At 42.9% G+C, this 17938-nt stretch overlaps 1 protein-coding gene across 7 annotated transcripts in view; it reads left to right on the top strand.

The window, feature by feature from the left end:
• The window catches only part of DYNC1I1 (dynein cytoplasmic 1 intermediate chain 1), a 196646-nt gene that overhangs the window by 109123 nt on the left and 69585 nt on the right, over positions 1–17938 (top strand). For all 7 annotated transcript variants that reach the window (XM_042889250.1, XM_042889247.1, XM_042889253.1 and 4 more), the window contains 4 exons: positions 3384–3473; positions 11228–11390; positions 12413–12512; positions 16987–17112. In XM_042889250.1, the coding sequence (XP_042745184.1) occupies positions 3384–3473; positions 11228–11390; positions 12413–12512; positions 16987–17112 (479 nt within the window). The remainder of the gene's footprint in view (positions 1–3383; positions 3474–11227; positions 11391–12412; positions 12513–16986; positions 17113–17938) is intronic.

The following is a 17938-nucleotide window of genomic DNA, read 5'->3' as shown; positions in this document are numbered from 1 at the left end:
TTGAATGTCTGTGATGATATTATATGATAACACATGGTGATTTTTTTCCTTAAGAGATTTCTGTTTCTGCCAATCAGTGAGAAGTCAGTTTTTTAACATTTCTAGTTCTTGTTTTCTTCCGCTCAGTGTTCTGGCCTCAGATCTCATGTCCAAATGTTACACTGAACACAGAGAACATTGATTGCCTTCCAACATTTGTTTCTCTAGTGCACCCTGTACAGTATTACCGTAGTCATGCAAAAGTGCTGAAGCACAGAGAGAGGGGGCAAAAATGTCTGAATGACAACAATTAGTCAAAACAGAAAGTGAGAGATCTGGAAGTTGTGCATGCATAGCATTTCCATAGCACTTTCCATTCAAAGCACAGGCTCACTTGACTTCAGCTTCCCTTCATTTCAGACCCACGTGTCTCCTGTGAGCACCCAGAAAATGAGGCCAAGCACTGAAGAGGGAGGAAATTCCAGAATGATGTCATCATGCCTACACGTGGGGAGCTAATCGTGCCCAGGCAATCCAAATTCTGGCATTGCTAGCATTTTAGCACTTGGCTCACAACCATATCATTCTTTTAGCTGAATTTTCTCTTTTGAATATGCATACATTTCTCCATAAATAAATAAGGACATCTGAACTGTATCAAACCTGCTATAAGCTCTTGCACAGTCTTCCCAGTAAAACTAATATATTGATGTGTGTGCTTTTGGACAAAAAGGCATGGCATGTGTTGTAATAACCTTTGGTTCTTCTTCCTGCTGCAATTAGATCTGGGGAAATCTAGGGAAACTTGGTTTAGATTGTTCCCAGAAGGGGAAGGAAGGGGAGTAATGGAGATCTACCTTAATAGGTGCTGAAGTATCGCTACAGCCCCTGCTCCAGCTGTGCCATAGTCTTTAGTCCTCAGCTTTAGAAGTAGGAACAGCAATAGACAGGCAAACAATTTTGCACACAAAATCAGGGAGGTCAAGGACTTCTGCGGGACAGGAATATATTTACTTCATTACAGTCTGAAAACTTGCTCCAAAAGAGATTCTCGGGTTTCGCATTAGCGACATTGTCCCTATGCATTAGCAAGTTACAAGGCAAGTGTCGAAAAGCATAGCATGCTGCCTTAAAAATCACACGATTTTCAGTTAAGTCTTAGGGTTTTTTTGTTGTTTGCTTTCTGCATGTTTTCTCAAACCATTCACCTTTTGAAACTTCCCTGTGCAAGCAGACAGGTTGGAAACAGGTTAAAAATGGAAGCTGAAATCCATATATAAACAATTAGCCCCAAGAGCTGGTGCTCTAAGGAATGAAAACTTGTAAAGCAGGACTCACAAAACTCCTGTGGGAGTTGGCTTCATTAGGTATCTACCAGAAGTGTGTCTGTATGCATATATCTGTACACTGTTCTGATCCTATCTGTGTGCATGTGTACCTGAGATTAGCACAGTATTCCCTTCTTGCTCTGCTGGTCCCTGCGCTCTCTTCTCACTCCTCTCATCTGTTCTTTGAAACTGGGAATGTCTCTCTCTCCTCTGTGCATCCTCATCTCTGCTAGGCAGAGAACGGATGGACCTTTCTACCTCTCTGTGTGTACCCATGGTGAAATACACTCTCCGACCCTCTGCTGGTGCTGTGGGATGCTAGCTGCCTTTCAGACAGTATGCAGAGCAGTGTATGTGCTCTGTTGACTTAAATGCCCTGGCTTGCTCACTAGAAACTCTTTCAAGGAATAGATAGGGTACCTAGAGAAACATGATTGCCAAGTGAGGCATCAGAGTGAGCGTATGTTGTACCTATTCCCTCCTTTTCTCTGAGCTTTCCATCTTTTCACTAGTGGCAGGGGGAGTGATGGCAGATCTTATGCCAAGATTTCATTATTTTCCCAAAAGGGGAAAGCATACTGCCCGTGCCGAGACACTTCCTTGGTTTTGTGGCTAAGTCACGCTCTGTAGCTGAGATGTCAGCTACCAGCCAGCACTCTGTAGGCTTCAGGGAGGAGTCTCCAGGTAGGCAGTGATGGGAATAGAATGGTGCCTATTAGGTTATTGAAAACAAAATGCAGCTGTGTGTTACTGTTGGCTGAATGCAACCTGTCAGCAGCAACATCGCTGTGAGAAGCTGGGGCTGATCATAATCAGCCTGCATAGGAGAAGGTGCTGGTAGCCGAGCAGTTTGAGCATCACGACAGCGTCCCTTGCTGCCGCCAGACACACTGCTGGTGTTAGAGCAGTGAGTGGGCCAGCAGAAGGTGATGTCCTGATGGGCCATATGGTGACAAGTGGGTTGCTCAGAAAGCCCCAAAGGACCTACCACAATTTTGTTGATGGCCGGATGCCTCAGGCCTGGAGAACGTTTTTCTGTCACATAGTGGACCCACCCAGTGCACCAGTATTTACTGTGCCTTGATGGTACGTCTTTGCTCCAGAACCCTTCTCTACACAGCCTAATTGTTAATTATTGTAACTCCCACTTTTAGTATCACCTCTATTGCCAGTGTTAGCAGTTCACTGGATCTGTGTTTGTACCCTCTGGACGATGTGAGTGGGTTGGATGCAGGGCCTGGGCTCTGGGGAGTGTATTGCATTGCTCTAGCTGGAGAGAAGTAAGGAGGTCTTGGTCTATCTTTCCAGCTCTACTGCATTATGTTTTGGTTTGGGCAGTCAGAACTGCTGTAACTTCAGACAGGCATAAAGAAAGGAATGGTTTGCCCTTCTGAATAAAACAAGAACACATGAATGTGGGGAGAGGGAAGAAGGGAGAGAGGCATTTGCATAGGTCAGGAAAGGTCATTAAAACATCTGGCAGTACTAACTGACATGTGTCAAATTTTAGTGTTCATTAAATTTATATTAATGCAAGAATGGCTCTTAAGCTCCAAATGCTGCTTTTGGTTGCTGTGTTCCCCTCGTTGACGGTGATGACTTTTCAGAACTGTGCCATGCTTATTTGCTTACTAGTGGCATCTGACCTGAGGTCAGACTTCTATTTAACCCCTTCTTGTAGGTCAAAAGATAAATTAATCTGCTGAGAATTGAATTGGAAATGAGGTGTCTGGATAACAGGTGTCCCAACTTTGGAATAGCTGCCAGGCTGAAACATGTTTGCATCTGTTCTCATGCCATCTAAGAAGTCATCTCTGAGGTCAAGGAGATACTCAGATGTCATCTGAGATGGGAAGTTGCCACAGGGAGCACAAGTGGCAGGTGCCCCGGGTTAGGGGATTGTCTTGCAGTCTGGGGGTTTGTTTCCGAGAGGGACACTTTGAGTATAGTAAATGTTTTCACTTATGCTTTACCTCTATTTAGTAATAGATTATGATTTTTAAAAAGATAGATATATTATGTCCCTTTCCCCTTAAAGTGGAGAATCTCACAATTTTTTTTCATTGCTTTTTTCAGAGGATGAAGATGATGAAGAAATGGTGGAACCAAAAGCACAGGATGACGTGGAGACAGAAAATCAAGACCAGAAGCAGGAAACAAAAGACGGTACTTTAACAAACAAAAATAATTTTGTTACAGTTTTAAAGGACTTGATCCAGCACGTAGTTATTCCACAGGTACTTCTGTTATAGGGAACAATGCAAGAGTGAAATGGTCACAAGTTCTTTTGATTCAGGGCTTCATTAATTGTATTAAAGCAAAACACTGCATCCCAGTGACCCAGCATAAGATTTCTGCTGTTCAGAAGAAGCAACGTGTCCTCATAATTTGGAAACCAGAGATTTTTGGATTCCGGGACTGGTGCTTACTTGTCCTCTGGTTTAAAAAGCCTACTTAAGTGAAAGATTTAAAATGTGAATGCCGGGCATTCCAGCAGCTCCAGAGAGCTGGTTGATCTTCAAAGGTACTTAGAGCCCATAACTGTCTGTCTGCTTGAGAGGGGCAAAATTAAACCTGGTGGGGCCAGGCAACTTCCGGCAGAATGCCATTTCAATGGAAAATGTAGACTGTCAAAATATTTTGTGGGAGTTTTCCCCAGGGAATTTAAGGCCAAAACTGAAGCCAGGCACTCCCAGGTCTTCTATGTCTTTGGATTGAGACATTCTCAATTAATTGTTACAAGGGACAGAAATTCAGGTTACAGCCTCTTTCTTGTACAAGCCTGTGTTAAAGTGGTTTATGTCAGCACTGGACGCTCTAGATGCTCCTGCCTCCCATTTACTTTGACCCGTTCTAAGAGAAGGATGTGTCTTCCGTATCTGGGAATTTACTGGAGTATTGACTGTTTTGCATGGAATTTGGGAAAAGGTCTGAAATACCAGCAAATTCACTGTGAGAGGAAATCAGTTTCTTGTTCAACATTTCTTAGCTTTTTATTGCCAGGTTTGCTCATTGTACTGTACACCTTATTGAAAGGTAACTTACTTCCACAGGTAGGGCCTAAGTCACTTCATGCTGTAGTGATCATTATCAGGATGATTCTCTGACCTTGGTTTTGTTTTTCACAAGACGGACTCATTATAGAAAAAATGTGGAGTTAGTTTACAGAGAAGCCCATGAAATCTCTGACTGTGACTGTGAATAAGCAGTGGGTGCTTCTTTCTCATCCAGGGGAGTCTTCATGACTAATGTCAGTGTCAGAAAAACCAGAATCTGGGGTATAGTGACTGCTTTTTATGGTCCGCATACACGGGAGTGAGCTGCAGTACTGGCCATACTGTTCTGATTATGAACTAATTTTTCTTCCATCTTAAGAGCATCATGGAAATCATCTGCTCCTAAATCCTACAGTTCCCATTGTTCGTTTGGTTCTTGGAGAAAAGAGAAGGGAAGACCTCACTCCTTCCCCTTCACATCCTTCTGCTTCACACACTGCCCCCAGTCACCACTGGCACGGGCAGAAGAGAGCAGCAGTGACAGCAGAAACAGGAGTCACAGAAGAGTCTGCAGAGACATGAACAAGAGGCACAGCAGTAGAGAAAAAATGACTTCTTCAAAAAATTATCTTTCCTCCTAAAAGTGTGGGGTAAACTTACACATGAGTTCAAGCAATCAGTGGCCTAGCACAGTATCTCTTTTCCTAATGACAACAGGAGGCCATAAAAGCTTATATCACTGCAGTTATGCACTGTCCTTTGTTGCTGAATGGCCCTATATGATTCAGCTAACAATTGATCCCATCCCCATCTATTTCCACATAATAATAATGCTAGCTGAGAGAAAGCATGAATTCCTGTATGAAGAAAAGAAGAAAGAATCTGAATACACCACAGAATCGATTTGTTCTACTTTTTGCTGGACTTTCAAGCAAGTCTTTTTATGAACTTTGCTGACCAAGCACCATCTTCAACATCTTCTATTCCTTTTAGTCTTGGGGACATGCTCCCCTTCCCTACCTAGCAGACCATGGGAATGATAGCTGAGCAGAATTAGTTCAGCACCAGTCCCTCACACACAAACTGCAGAATGCAAAAGCAAGGCACAGCTTGTTTAGCAGAACCGGCTCTGTGAGGTGCTAACAATTGACTGAGTTCAAGGAAGAAGAAAAGATGTTCATTGCCTGATAGAAAGTGAACTTGACCCGCAGTATGTGTCATGACAAAGATTAAATAGTGGCATGTTGATAGCTAGCATTAAATGCTGTGAGTCAAATGAAGCAATCATCCCCAGTCGACAGCAAATGGAGTCCCATTTTTATTGTTTGGTGTAGCTCCTTCCCTTTTGGCTTCAGCCCTTTTGCCAACAAATTCCTGTTTTCCTCTCTGTTGTAATCGCCCTTCTCATGTTCTGAGCAACATTCAGAGTTTGAAGCCATCGTTTGTGTTTCATGGAAGTGATTAAAACCATGTTACAAGTCAAACAGGAGTTAAGAACATTTCCTGTCGGTAGTGCACTCCGTGCGCCTACTCAGAATTAATAGCTTTTCTGCAAATTAGCACATAATGGGTTAAAAGCATGTTTATGTTGGCATTAAGCACTCTGGCTTCTTTTCCTCTGCAAGGCAAGACAATATTTTGCAAACTTTTTAAAGAATCTCTAATAGATATTATAGTGGCGCCATTCACACTGCTATATAGTAGTTAAGGCTGTGTCAGCACTTCCATTATGAATCCTGTTTTTCAGGGATTTATAACCCAGCCGTAAAAATTTGCTCTGGGCTGAAATTTGGTTTCAGCTCAGGGAGCACATTTTTAACAGATTAAAAAAATCAGCATGGCCTTTTTTGAGTTATAGGAGTGTAAAAAAAAAAAAAAAAAGCATGGGAGAGGGAAGTGTTCAGAGAGAGAAGCAGACAATTCTTTCGTGATCATAACTCAAAAATAGGTCGGTATGAAAAATAATGATTGGACCCAGTCCCCTTCCCCAAGCCAACGGGACAGGAGTGCTCTATTTTTATAATGGTATTTTAAGAGGAAATGTGATTTTTTTTTTTCTCTCTGTGGCTTATAGGTAGTTTGATTTAATTCTACAGACGTCTATTACACAGTTAATTTCCTCATTTTTTCCCCCGCGCTTCCCCAGAGTTGCTCTGCAGGGTTGGGTGGGACAGTGCAGCAGACCCCTGAGCAGGGCAGAGCGCAGCGCTGGACATGTCCCAGTGTTGCTGCAAGGCACACGAGACACCTGCCCATCTGGCATGACCCCTCCATTACCCTGGGGAAGGAGGGCGGGCAGAGCAGTGGACCCACAGAGTAGGGGTGGGAGGTGGGAACCTGACTGCTGAGCTGCTGGAAGCATGTGAAGCCTGACGATCCCGCCGTGTTTCTTCCATGTGGCTGCCGGCTGTCACCCATGTCTCACACTGTGCTGGGAAGAGCCAAGTGTGGGATACCTGCCGGGGAACTGGGCTGGGCCTTGCCTGTTCCCAGCCTCTCCTGACCACATAAACAAGAGCCTGGTCCCAAATTGTGGCATCGGGTGGGATGGGGCTTTCCACCACCAGAGAGCTCCGGAGCTCCACCTCAGGCGCCTCTTTGTGTCAGGAGAAACCACATGAACAGCAGGACGGGCTGGGTCTTGAAAGTGGGCCTCAACCTGCATTTATCTAAAGCCCTGGATATATCCACAGAAACCAGCATGAAAGGCTGTGAAGGGGGAAGCTGGGATCTTCAGCTTCAAAGACCCACCATGCCTTCCCTGGACGTGGGTACAGGACTGCGTATCTGTGGTGTTCTCATGGTGCAGGTGGGGAGACAGCCCAGCTCTCACCGAACCCAGCATCAGGAGGAGAGAGGCAGGACAGGCTGGTGGCTTGGTCCTGCAGTCTTACTGGTGTGTGTAAGAGCCTGCAATTCCACAGTTTCTCTGCCATCAATCCCACACCTTGGGCATCCCACACCTAGGGCAGGGGCATCTGTCTTTCCTGGTAGCTCAGCTCAAGGACACAGGGCGTGCTCAAGGACGCAGACCCTCAAGCCCCTGCAGTGGGTGCAGCCCTGCCCAGCAGAGCTCTGAATTCAAGGCTTCAGACACCGCTTTTCCAGCACTGAAAAATTCCAAATGCGCCTCAAAATCTCCCATTCAGCAATTGCACTGTGCAGGGACTTGTGTTTTAAACCTAATATAACTAGCACATGGCATCCATCAAACTTGGACATGGCATATATCAAGTCTAACGTGAAAGTGAGACACCAGAAAAACAGGAGGCTTGCAAGAAGACAGAGACCAAGAGCTGCAGAGAGCTGCTCAGCACCTCACGGTTCTCACACCTTACATTTTTGCTGCGCTCAGTAGTCAGCACATCTGAAGTCTGCATGGATTTAAATGTGCACTGAAAGAAATAACGCAGCTCTTAAAAGGGTTTTGCTAATCTCCTTCTGTCTCTCGTTATATCTCTGTTCTCATAACGAGGCTGCTTCCTGCTGTACTGTTTTTATTAGTTCACCCTTTCTTTCATTCCCTTATGCTTGCTGGTCTTATTTTCTTTTTTGCTTTTAATGGATTTCACTTATTTTGCCAGGTTTTTACAATTGCTTACATTGCAGAAGAATATTCTACTATTGAGCTTATTTAAATATGGATCTTTCTCTGGTTTTTAAGTATCTTCTTGGTTCCCTCACAAGACTCAAACCATCTTTTATAAATACTTCTGAATTTGATCCTGCACTGTTATCACAACTCTTTGTTTACCACTGTCCTGCTACTGTCAGATAAGTACAAGACTGGAGCATTTTTTACTTAGCAACGTAGGGAAACGCTTTTGTATCAGCTTTTTTTTCCAAGTGGGGGGCTTCCTTTTTGGTAGCATTCCTTGCTCTTCAGGCAATGAGCGTGTAACTTCCAGCACTGGGAAGCAAAGCATCGTGCTGGGCTTTGTTAGACGGGGAGGGTTAGATGCGGTGTGTTTGGTTTTAACTCCAGGCAGAGAAGATACTTGATAGAAAATGCTGAATTCTTCCCTAGAATTTCAGGAGATACTGTCGCATCACATAGGTCTCTGTAACAAAACAAAACAAGAAATACTTTGATCAGCTACTTATGTTTCTCGTAGTTTTCCTTGAAGAGAGTCTGTGTCTCTTGAAAGCTGAGATCAAAGTAACCAAAAGCCTCCAGATAGGAAGAGAAATTGCAGAAAATTACATAGATTCTTTTTATTTTATTCAGGGTAATGGACAGACAGGAACAAGGAGAAAATGGAAGCAGCTCTGTAAGATAAATGGTTAGAAAATCTTTAGAAAATCTTCATATTTGAGAGAACAAGCTTGTATGGTGTTTTTTTTTTGTTTTGTTTTGTTTTGTTTTTTGCTTCTACTCCATGTATTCACAGTAGTTCAGAAATGTTTTATAGTGGAAAAAGTAAAGATGTTAACATTCTTGCAAGGAGAGATTGCCTCAAATAAAACTTCAGAGGCAGACGAATGAAAGAAGAAAATAAGGTTAAAATATGAAGCTTAATATCGCCAGGGGGCATCTGGTGTGTCAGTCGGGTGGATGAGGTAAGCTGATTTATGCCCTACAAACTTTAGCCAAGGTGTTTCTGATGCCGAAGAGGGTTTAATAAATAGACTGCTGGCCTCCCACAGATCGCTGCTAACTGCAAGGGAGATTTTGCTGAGGTAGAACTGCAATCATTTGTGTCTCCATTGCTTGTGAACACCCCACAGCTCCCAGGCTGTTTAGTTTTTGCTTATCTCCTTTCTGTTGATCTTTTGTTGTATTTTCTTTGTCAGTCCACGTCGGCAAATGACCAAATAATAAATTTATATCTGTACAGACCTGTACAGACTATTTGATTTAGCGAATCATCTTCAGCACTTGGAGCAGTTTAAAATGAGTTTTCTAGTTGCATTTGCAGTTATTTGCTCCCCCTTTAAGCCGTTTTGCTGCACTGTCATGCTTGTTGCCTTTGATTCTCAGAAAGCGATGCTTTAGTGGTGACAGTGGGATATTCCCTCATTACAGGCTTCCTTGCCAGATCAGTTCCCCTAGTGCCAATTACTATTTGGTAGTGGATGCTGCAATAGGTCAACCTGTACTTTTTGCTACTCATTCTCTTTTTTCACATGCATTGCTTCTGTCTAAAGCACTTAGAGGCAAATTGTGCTCCCGCCTTGGTAATAGTTGCTCTGCTGTGCAGGGGGCCTGCAAGGAACAGAGATTGTCCCTGGATGTGTGGAGCTCTGCAGGGACCACAAACCTGGTGGCAGGAGGCAGAGGGCCGAGGCCATAGGAGACCATCAGGGCTCAAGTTTTAACTTCTTCACTGCTTCATCTCCTGAGTGCGAAATTGCTTCTCTACCTTTCACATTTTTCTTTCCCTCTATATTTAGACTGAGATTTTGTCTTCTAGAGCAAAAGCTTTGAGCAGGTTAGGCAAACCTAATTGTGATGATAACAGCCTCTCCTGAGCACCAAGAGTGCTCTAAAAGCAAATACTTTGCAAATTGGGAAGCTGAGCACTGCACAATTGCTGGCCATGGTGTTTCCCCTGCCTTCTGTGCCTCCAGATCCATCCTTGCCCCAGGGGCTGGTGGTGGAGTTGTATCCAGGCAAACACCTGCAAATGCCTCTTTGGACAGCTGTCAGCAAAAAACCCAGCATGAGCCATGGGGCATGGACTGGTGAGCAAGGGCGACGTCCCTTTCTGTAACTCTGCAATAAAGCTGTCTGTTTGTGTCCATAATCATGAATTTGGAACAGTGTTCTCAGTTAGCATAACTCCTGTGGTGCCAACAGAGCTTTCCAAGCTGGGAATTTGACACAGTTGCAAAGTTGGTTTGGTGTAACTATACAGATGCTAATGGCATTTTTTGAAATACAAGTGATTCTGAAATACAACTAAAATGCTTGTTTAAAATCACATGCTGGCAAAGGCATAACTGACACAAAACTTTGCTATATTATCACTATGACCCTGCTGGTGTAATTGAGAACAGAATTTTGCACCGCAGCAATAACAGCATCCAACTTTCTTTCCTTAAATGCTCACATTTTAACTGTAATTTACCAACAGGTCATTAAACTGACAGAGAAGTGAAACTGGTGCTTCCTGAAATTTTCAGTTGAAGGGTCATGCTGGGAATACCCTTCTGAAATGAAAGAATTGGTATCTCTGCCAAAAGGAAAGGAGCAGCTCCATGTTCCAGGGACCAGGCTGTCCTGCCTGAGGTGACTCCCACCTGTCCCAGGCAGCCCTGGACAAACAGTGTCCACAGTGTATTTGTTGCTCTGGCTCTTAGGATTGCTTGCAGGGAATAAATATGCCTGAGAGAAAATGGAGTTTGGTCAGTCACTTTAGATTTTGCTGCCTCAGAGAGCGTCTTCAGTTATTTACTTCACTGCTTCACAAAAGCCCAAAGACAAAATTTATCAGTGATACCAAGAAGAAATTGGAAGAAGGGAAGGGAGAGATTATGAGAGCCCTCTTAATACAAAGAACTGTACTATAAGTTGAGCAGATTATTTTATCTTTGGCTCCTCTGACAGATCCCCTGTTACATAAGCGTTCTGCTTTTTCAAGCTAGGTATTGCCTAAATGTCAGTCAGAGCGATTTCCTGAAATAGGAACACTGTGTTTGTTTTATCTGAGGCTTTAAGTATTTTCCATTGCAGAATAATAAATATGTAAGATATAGGATCTCTTCTATGTAAGTCTATGTAAGCTACTTTCTGGTAACACACAGGAGCATGTTTAGATGTGCTAAAGAATTCGTAGTCATGATTTTAAGAGTAGAGCTTTGATTTTTGCCCTGATGGTGCTACAGCAAGCTTTCATGTCTACAGAAACTCAGTCAAGATGTTGATTCATTTGGAAAGGAGTGAAATGTCATACTTTTAACTGCATCTTTTAATTTTCCAAGCTCCTCCCAGAGAATTGACAGAAGAAGAAAAACAGCAAGTTCTCCATTCAGAAGAATTCCTGATATTTTTTGACCGGACAATACGTGTAATTGAGCGAGCTTTGGCTGAAGATTCAGACATATTCTTTGACTACAGTGGCAGAGACGTAGAAGAGAAAGATGGGTCAGTTTTGATTTGGTTACTTTTGTATAATAAGCTTATATAAAGAATACCAATGCCATTGGTATTCATTGGAAGCATTAATTTTGAAACTAAACTAAATACTTATATAGTTAAGAAAAGGTTAAAACCTCCCCTTGAAGTCTTGGGTGAGTTTATTAGTCTAAATTATTTTGTAAAAGAGTTTCATACCTCATTGCTGTTTTTCTTGTTTTTTTTTTCTTTTAAAGTATTACCCAGATTGTTGTTGTTTTTTCAGTTTTTGGATGAGAGAATCATTGAATAATAACTGAAACATAGAAACGTACGCACAGATATGTAGATGTGCATGAGTACTTTAAGAGGCATACATCTGTATGCTTCAATCCTGGTATTTCTGCAAATACTGCTGCCTCGGTAACAGATTGCACTGTGCTGTGCACTGTGTGGCTGAAAATCACAGTCTCCCAAAGTATCTGCAATCTAAACACGTAAGACAGAAGGTGGCACACTGCATGTTCAGCAATGGATAAGGAGTGCAAGAAGCAATGCTTGCTAATGTGACAGGAGGTATTTAGGTTTCAGTGGCTGTGTATCCAGCACTGAGCTTCAGCCAGTCACAGTGGTGCCAGAAGGCATCTGCCATCTCCATGACTGGGAGGAGATACTGTAACTTGAAGATTTTGGGAGTCAAAAAGAAGAGAGATTTGGTTGTAGCTTGGACATGAAGGTTCAGAAAAGGAGATGCTGAATGCCAGGATCAGACCTGGTCTTGAGAGAAAGGTGGTAGGGGTGTCCCAAAAAGAGCCAACTAGAGAAGGCAGGAAGGCAGTGGAAATTAAAAAATCTGGTTGGGTGAAATATGTATAAAATTTGTTCCATGGTGCAAAGTCTAGACTCTTTCAAGACTGTTGGTGAAAGCAATTAACTCAAGGTGGCAAACTGTTTCAGAGGTCTGAGAAAAAGTAGTTGGAAACTTCTGCACTGATTTTAAAAGCATTTGAACTCTGTTACTTAAAGAAGTGTCACTTTGTTTGAATTCACAGAGATGTTCAAGCAGGAGCCAACCTTTCTTTTAACCGTCAGTTCTATGATGAGCACTGGTCAAAGCATCGTGTTGTCACCTGTATGGATTGGTCTCTGCAGGTAAGATGTGAAGCTGGAAGATACGCTTCTGTATGACTTCCAACTTCTCCCTAAAAAATATGGCCCGTATAATTTTTATAGAATGAGAAATGAGTGTTTCTCCATAATGCAGATTAGCAGGCACCAGTGAATTTGTCAATTTATTTTTTCCTATATATGCTGCTTGATCTTCAAAGTCAGGATTCTGTATTAAAACTATAGGTTAAAAAACCTACCTGCTCCCCTTTTTTTCTCCCCTCTCTAGTCCTTCATCACTTGGAATTCCTTTTAGGACAAAAGCATTAAAATTATATTAATGAAAAATAACAAAATAATTAACATTTCATTTTAATGAGCAGTTATAAATAATAATATGGAATCATAGATTCTATATATTAAAATGAAAACAAGAATACAAAAAATTTTTTGTTATTTTTTATTTTTATTTTTTTAATGTTCTAAAACTCAAAGTTTAAAAGTGTCTGAGCAATTTGAAAAGATCAAAAAGAGGTCTTTCTGAAAATTTTGGGTCTTCTCTTCAAGCTGTGAAAGAGGAGACTGCAGTTGCCCAGGGCACATGCTAAAGTAATGTGCCTGGAAGGTATCCAAGATATGTGCACCGCAAAGCACTGTCATATTGCAAACTAAAACTGGCGGGAGAGCTGCTTCAGCTTCCCCAAACCAATACAGCCACATCAGCAGGGCAAAGAAACCAGGTTAATTAGTTACTCTGTTGGAGAGCTGGGATTAGTCTGTACACATCATCACAGGTCCTGTCAAATTTTTTGGTCCCAGTTTCACTCCAACTGCCCTCATCCTCTATGCTTCAGCTCCTTTTAGCCTGATCCTAAGTGTCAGCCTGGAGTGGAGAAAAGCAGCCAGTTTTCTTGGGGAGGGAACCAGAGTCTGCTTCAGGGTCCATGGTACAGATATAATGAAATTGCTCCAGGAGGACATAGAGTTGTTCCTGTGGTGTGTTTTTACTGGGGAGAGGATAAGTAGCACAAGGCACGGTGGTTCTTGTATCCCAGCCTATTGCCTTTCCCTCAAAATGGCCACAGGGCTGCTTCCATCACTGTGGATGCTTCTCCAGGAGAGTGGCATATGCTGCACGAAGGCCATGCAGGCCTGACTGGGGCTAGGGCTGTGCTCACAGCAGCCCACTGCAACCTGCTCTATGTGTGCAAAGGCTGCTTCTGACACCCACCTCATGCCCTGTGTGCAAAATGAAGGATTTATCCCTTTGCTATTGTACAAAATGTCAGCTTAAGAGCAGGTACGCACTGGTGTGATGTGGGTGGCCTATAAGCACATATGGATTTCCACAGGAATCAAATATAAGCCTGAGGAAACACTTATCTTAGGTTGTTCACTTGTTCAGGGGCTGGAAATTACATGGAATTCTTATCTGATATTTTCCTAACAGGCAGCTCTGACTGTATTCCCAGGGCAGCAAGAAAAAAAAGCCGCCTCAGAAGAGCACTGCCAAATGTAATTGCTCAGCCCCTGGGGCGCACAGACATGTTCTGCTTCCCACCTCTTTGTTCCAGGGTGGCCCCTCCTGCCTTCCCCTATGTTAACTCCTCACACTCAGCTCCCTGTCACCCTACTTCTGTGCTTCTGGGCTTCTGTGTGCCGAGGCTCCTCTACGCTGTCTGTGGCCTGGGAGGAGGCACCAGGTCTCGCTGACTTGCCCCGAGGTGTGCATTGCGGCTGGGGCTGGAGACAGCTGGAGACCTTTCACCTGACCACTAGCTCTGCTTCTCACACACACTGCAGGCCATGGTGGTGTCCAGTGTGCCAAAGGACAGCTCAGATAGTCATGAGAACTGCGGAGTACGTTGCTCAATGTTCGGTGATAGAAGTGTTGCTGCAAAACATCCTGGGGGTGAATAAAAGCTTGATCAAACAAAGGGACTTCATGCATTGATGAAACAAGTTATTCTGTTCCTAGTCACATGTAAAATACGGTCCTAAACGTGTGATCATTCATACCACCAGCTCCATGATTCTCTTTGGAGCAAGGGGAAGATTGACTCAATCCTTCATCGAAGAACTGAGGGAAAAGCCCAGAAGAGTGAGTGTAAACAGAGCGTGGGATCACCTTGCTTTGTCTGTGAGGAGATAACAACTTGCCCAAAGCCAAGAAAGCTACAGCCGCAGGGTTACTGCTGTGTCCTCTTGACTCTCAGGCTGCAGCCCCGAATGCTTTTTCACACTGCAGCATTTCCATGGGGGAATTTCCTGGGACAGATGGATGCCCAGTGAGGACTGAACAGCCGTAAATGCAAGTTGATGGAACAGTCTGATGGATTTATCGTGGTGCATTTGGCTCTATTCTTGCAGAATCAAAAAGTCTTTTCTTGGCACTGCTCATCTGGATGTGACTCTGGTGTGTATGCAAACCTGAAACTGTATTTCCAGACTGTTGCATAAACTTTGATTGCAAAACCTACGTATAGACCAGCAAGGCTTGAGTCAGTGTTTGTTTATGGCCAGATGCACTGTCAACCAGAACATGCTCACTAACCTCTCCAGAAGCATGTACAAACCCTGTACTGGTACCTGTGACTGTTCATGTCCTGTCTCCTACTGGTGAAGAGCTTGGCGATTCTGCCTGCGGAGGTAACTGCCCCTTCAATAGCATGGGCTCAGCTGCTGGCCCAAATGATACCTGACCTGTTTGGTAAAAATGAGACATGCTGGCAAAAGCCTTTTGCACGTGCTACTTCCTTGGACCCAGGCCAATATGGGATGAGAAGGTTCAAAGGAGAAGCTAAACTCACTGTTCAGCAGTGGTTATAATCTCTGTCATGAGAGAGAAAAGAGATCTCAGAAGGCATTTGAGCAGAGAAAGTCAGGCTGGTGCAGCTGCGTCCCTAGAGGCTGTGTGGGATCAAACCACATTTGGATGTCTGAGTTTTGGAGGAGAAAGAAGAGGTAGTTGCTCTGGTGCATGTTCTAAGTCTCATAGAAGAGGTTTGGGTGCCCTTACAAGCAGTGCCACCAGCCAGGCTCTGGTGGAACATAGGTGCCCCCATCATCAGAGCCACCTTCATCCTAAAAGGGGAAGGGGCAGCTGTGGTGGCCACACACCACTGTAGGTCCTTCCACCCATGGTTCCAGGATCTGACTCAGATCTCTTACGTGGAATGATGGTTTGAATAGAACAATCATCAGCTCCATGATGTATTATCCATGGAAATGTACCCAAAGTGGGAAAGAAGAGTTGCTGATGACAAAAGTTACAGCAGTATGCATTATTTCTTCCAAATGGATTTTGAGATCAGAGGGCATCAAGCCACACTAGTAATGATAGAAAAGAGTGCTTGTAATTTTTAAAATGCCTGGTGTGGACCAAATTCATAGCTCCCAGCAGCATCACTGGCAGTTCCTTTGTCCCGCTTCCTTTATATCTACCAGCTGTGCTCTTCCCCTATGAAGTGGTGAATGGTTTGGCAGGAACTTACCTGGGAAAGACAGTGACAATGACTTGCAATTATCATTGGGAAATTTTGAGGGAAAGCATTCCTACTTTACAAGAGGAGGATGTGGGTCCAACAAACTGGGGCTGCCAGATCATTGGTCTGCCAGAATCTGTGTGTTCTTCTCCAGATGTGCCATAAGGTCCGTTACCCTACCTGGACTATTCAGAGGGAAGGACAGGGGTTACAGAGGCGCTGGGTGTCAGAAATACAGGAAATATATGATATTATTTATAGGTATGCATATATATATATACACACACACACATACAGGGCAAATACATATGTGTGTGGTGCATATCTACTTATATACATCAGTGGATAGTGCATACAGTAGAAAATATGAGTCTATTTCAGAGTGCTCTCTGGAATAGTCTTACTGAGTCAGTGGAATTGGATGTCACCCTGAGCTTTAGCAGATGACCTCACTGTCTTGCAAAAGTGAGCAAAATTTGTTTGCTATTTGAATAATCTGAAAGAGCTTTCAAGTTGTTTCTATGTATAAGTGAATAGGAAGAGTGCATACTGAAATTAGAAGGAATAGTCTTCTGAGATGTTGAGGAATTGTTAGTTTCAAAATAAGTGCTATCCTCACACTGATTTTACTATCAAAATCAATTAAGGTGATGATTCTGAAGAAATGGTTAAGCAAATACATTATAATTGCTCAAACTTTCAGATTTTTCCTTTCAACTATATTCCTTGCTTTACTTCTCTTTATGAATATCCTGTTAGTTGTCTTTTCTGAGAATTATATGCAGAAAATAACATTGCCTTTGCGATATGTGAGAGTAATCGATGCAGAGCAAGGAGCAGGGGCTTTAAGGACATCAGGGACAAGTAAAATATAAAACCAAAATGTAGCTAAATACTGTGGTTGAACTAGCATGTATTATAATTAAAACCAGATATTCCATATGTAGAATGAGATTATTTCCCTCTCATCTGATTTCTCATGCCTTCTTCATCATCCAGTTTATTTCATTCTCTTTTTTTTTTTTTTTTCCTAGTACCCTGAGTTGATGGTTGCATCTTATAACAATAATGAAGATGCTCCACATGAGCCTGATGGGGTAGCCCTGGTATGGAATATGAAGTTCAAGAAAACCACACCAGAATATGTTTTCCATTGTCAGGTAAGACAGAGGAAGCCATTAATTTCATGGTAGAAAAAACAGAGTTTACTACATGATGCATCTGCTTGGTGTTTATATGAAGAAGTTGAGGTTAAAAATAAGCATTTTTGGAAAAAGTACAAGCAGCAGTCGAATGTTTTGAGAAGGAATCCAGCCTTCTTGAACAATACTGCTTGTCAGGGACTGCGTGTCATTCTTGGTCTATTTAAAACAGTTCCTAAGAGATTTAGTTTATAAAGCCCTTGCACTTATGAAGTAACTGTGGTGTACCACTTCCTCATCCAAACAGCAACATATGCTTTCCCACCCACGTTAGCTTCCTCGCATCCTCTGCACTCCAAGCTGCCTACCCTTGCCTTGGCTGTGCTCAGTATCATGTTCTGCCTTTAAAATTCTTAATTACGCTGTGCATTTCTGGGCATGCGTCTTACAGCTTGATAAAAGCTTTCTTGATTACAAGGATTACTCCACCAATTTCCATTTGACGGTCCCTTATGCTGGCTAACCAGTATTTCACTTTACTCAACGTTACTTCATGACCCGCTGTTTTGGAAGTCTATGAGCAATTAAAAAATAGCTGGATGTTTTATTTCCATAGGTCTATTTACTCTTCTTTTGCCACTGCTTTTCTGTGTGAAGTGGCACAGCCTCATATTGACAGAAATGTCAATTGACATTGGCTTTCTCTCCATTAAACTGTCCAAATTGTGGAACAGGACTTGGGCCAAATTTCCAACCTTGTTATTAATATCCTTTTGTGGTAATTAAATACAGGACAGTGGTGTTCAGAAAGCCATATGGAAAAGTTTCAGCAAGTAAAACTTAA

The sequence above is a fragment of the Lagopus leucura genome, unplaced genomic scaffold (assembly GCF_019238085.1).
Source record: "Lagopus leucura isolate 7727_CA_CO unplaced genomic scaffold, USGS_WTPT01 Super-Scaffold_100157, whole genome shotgun sequence".
Taxonomy (NCBI): Eukaryota; Metazoa; Chordata; class Aves; order Galliformes; family Phasianidae; genus Lagopus; species Lagopus leucura.
The sequence above is the reverse complement of the archived record's forward strand: the minus strand, read 5'-3'. Positions and strand labels throughout refer to the sequence as shown.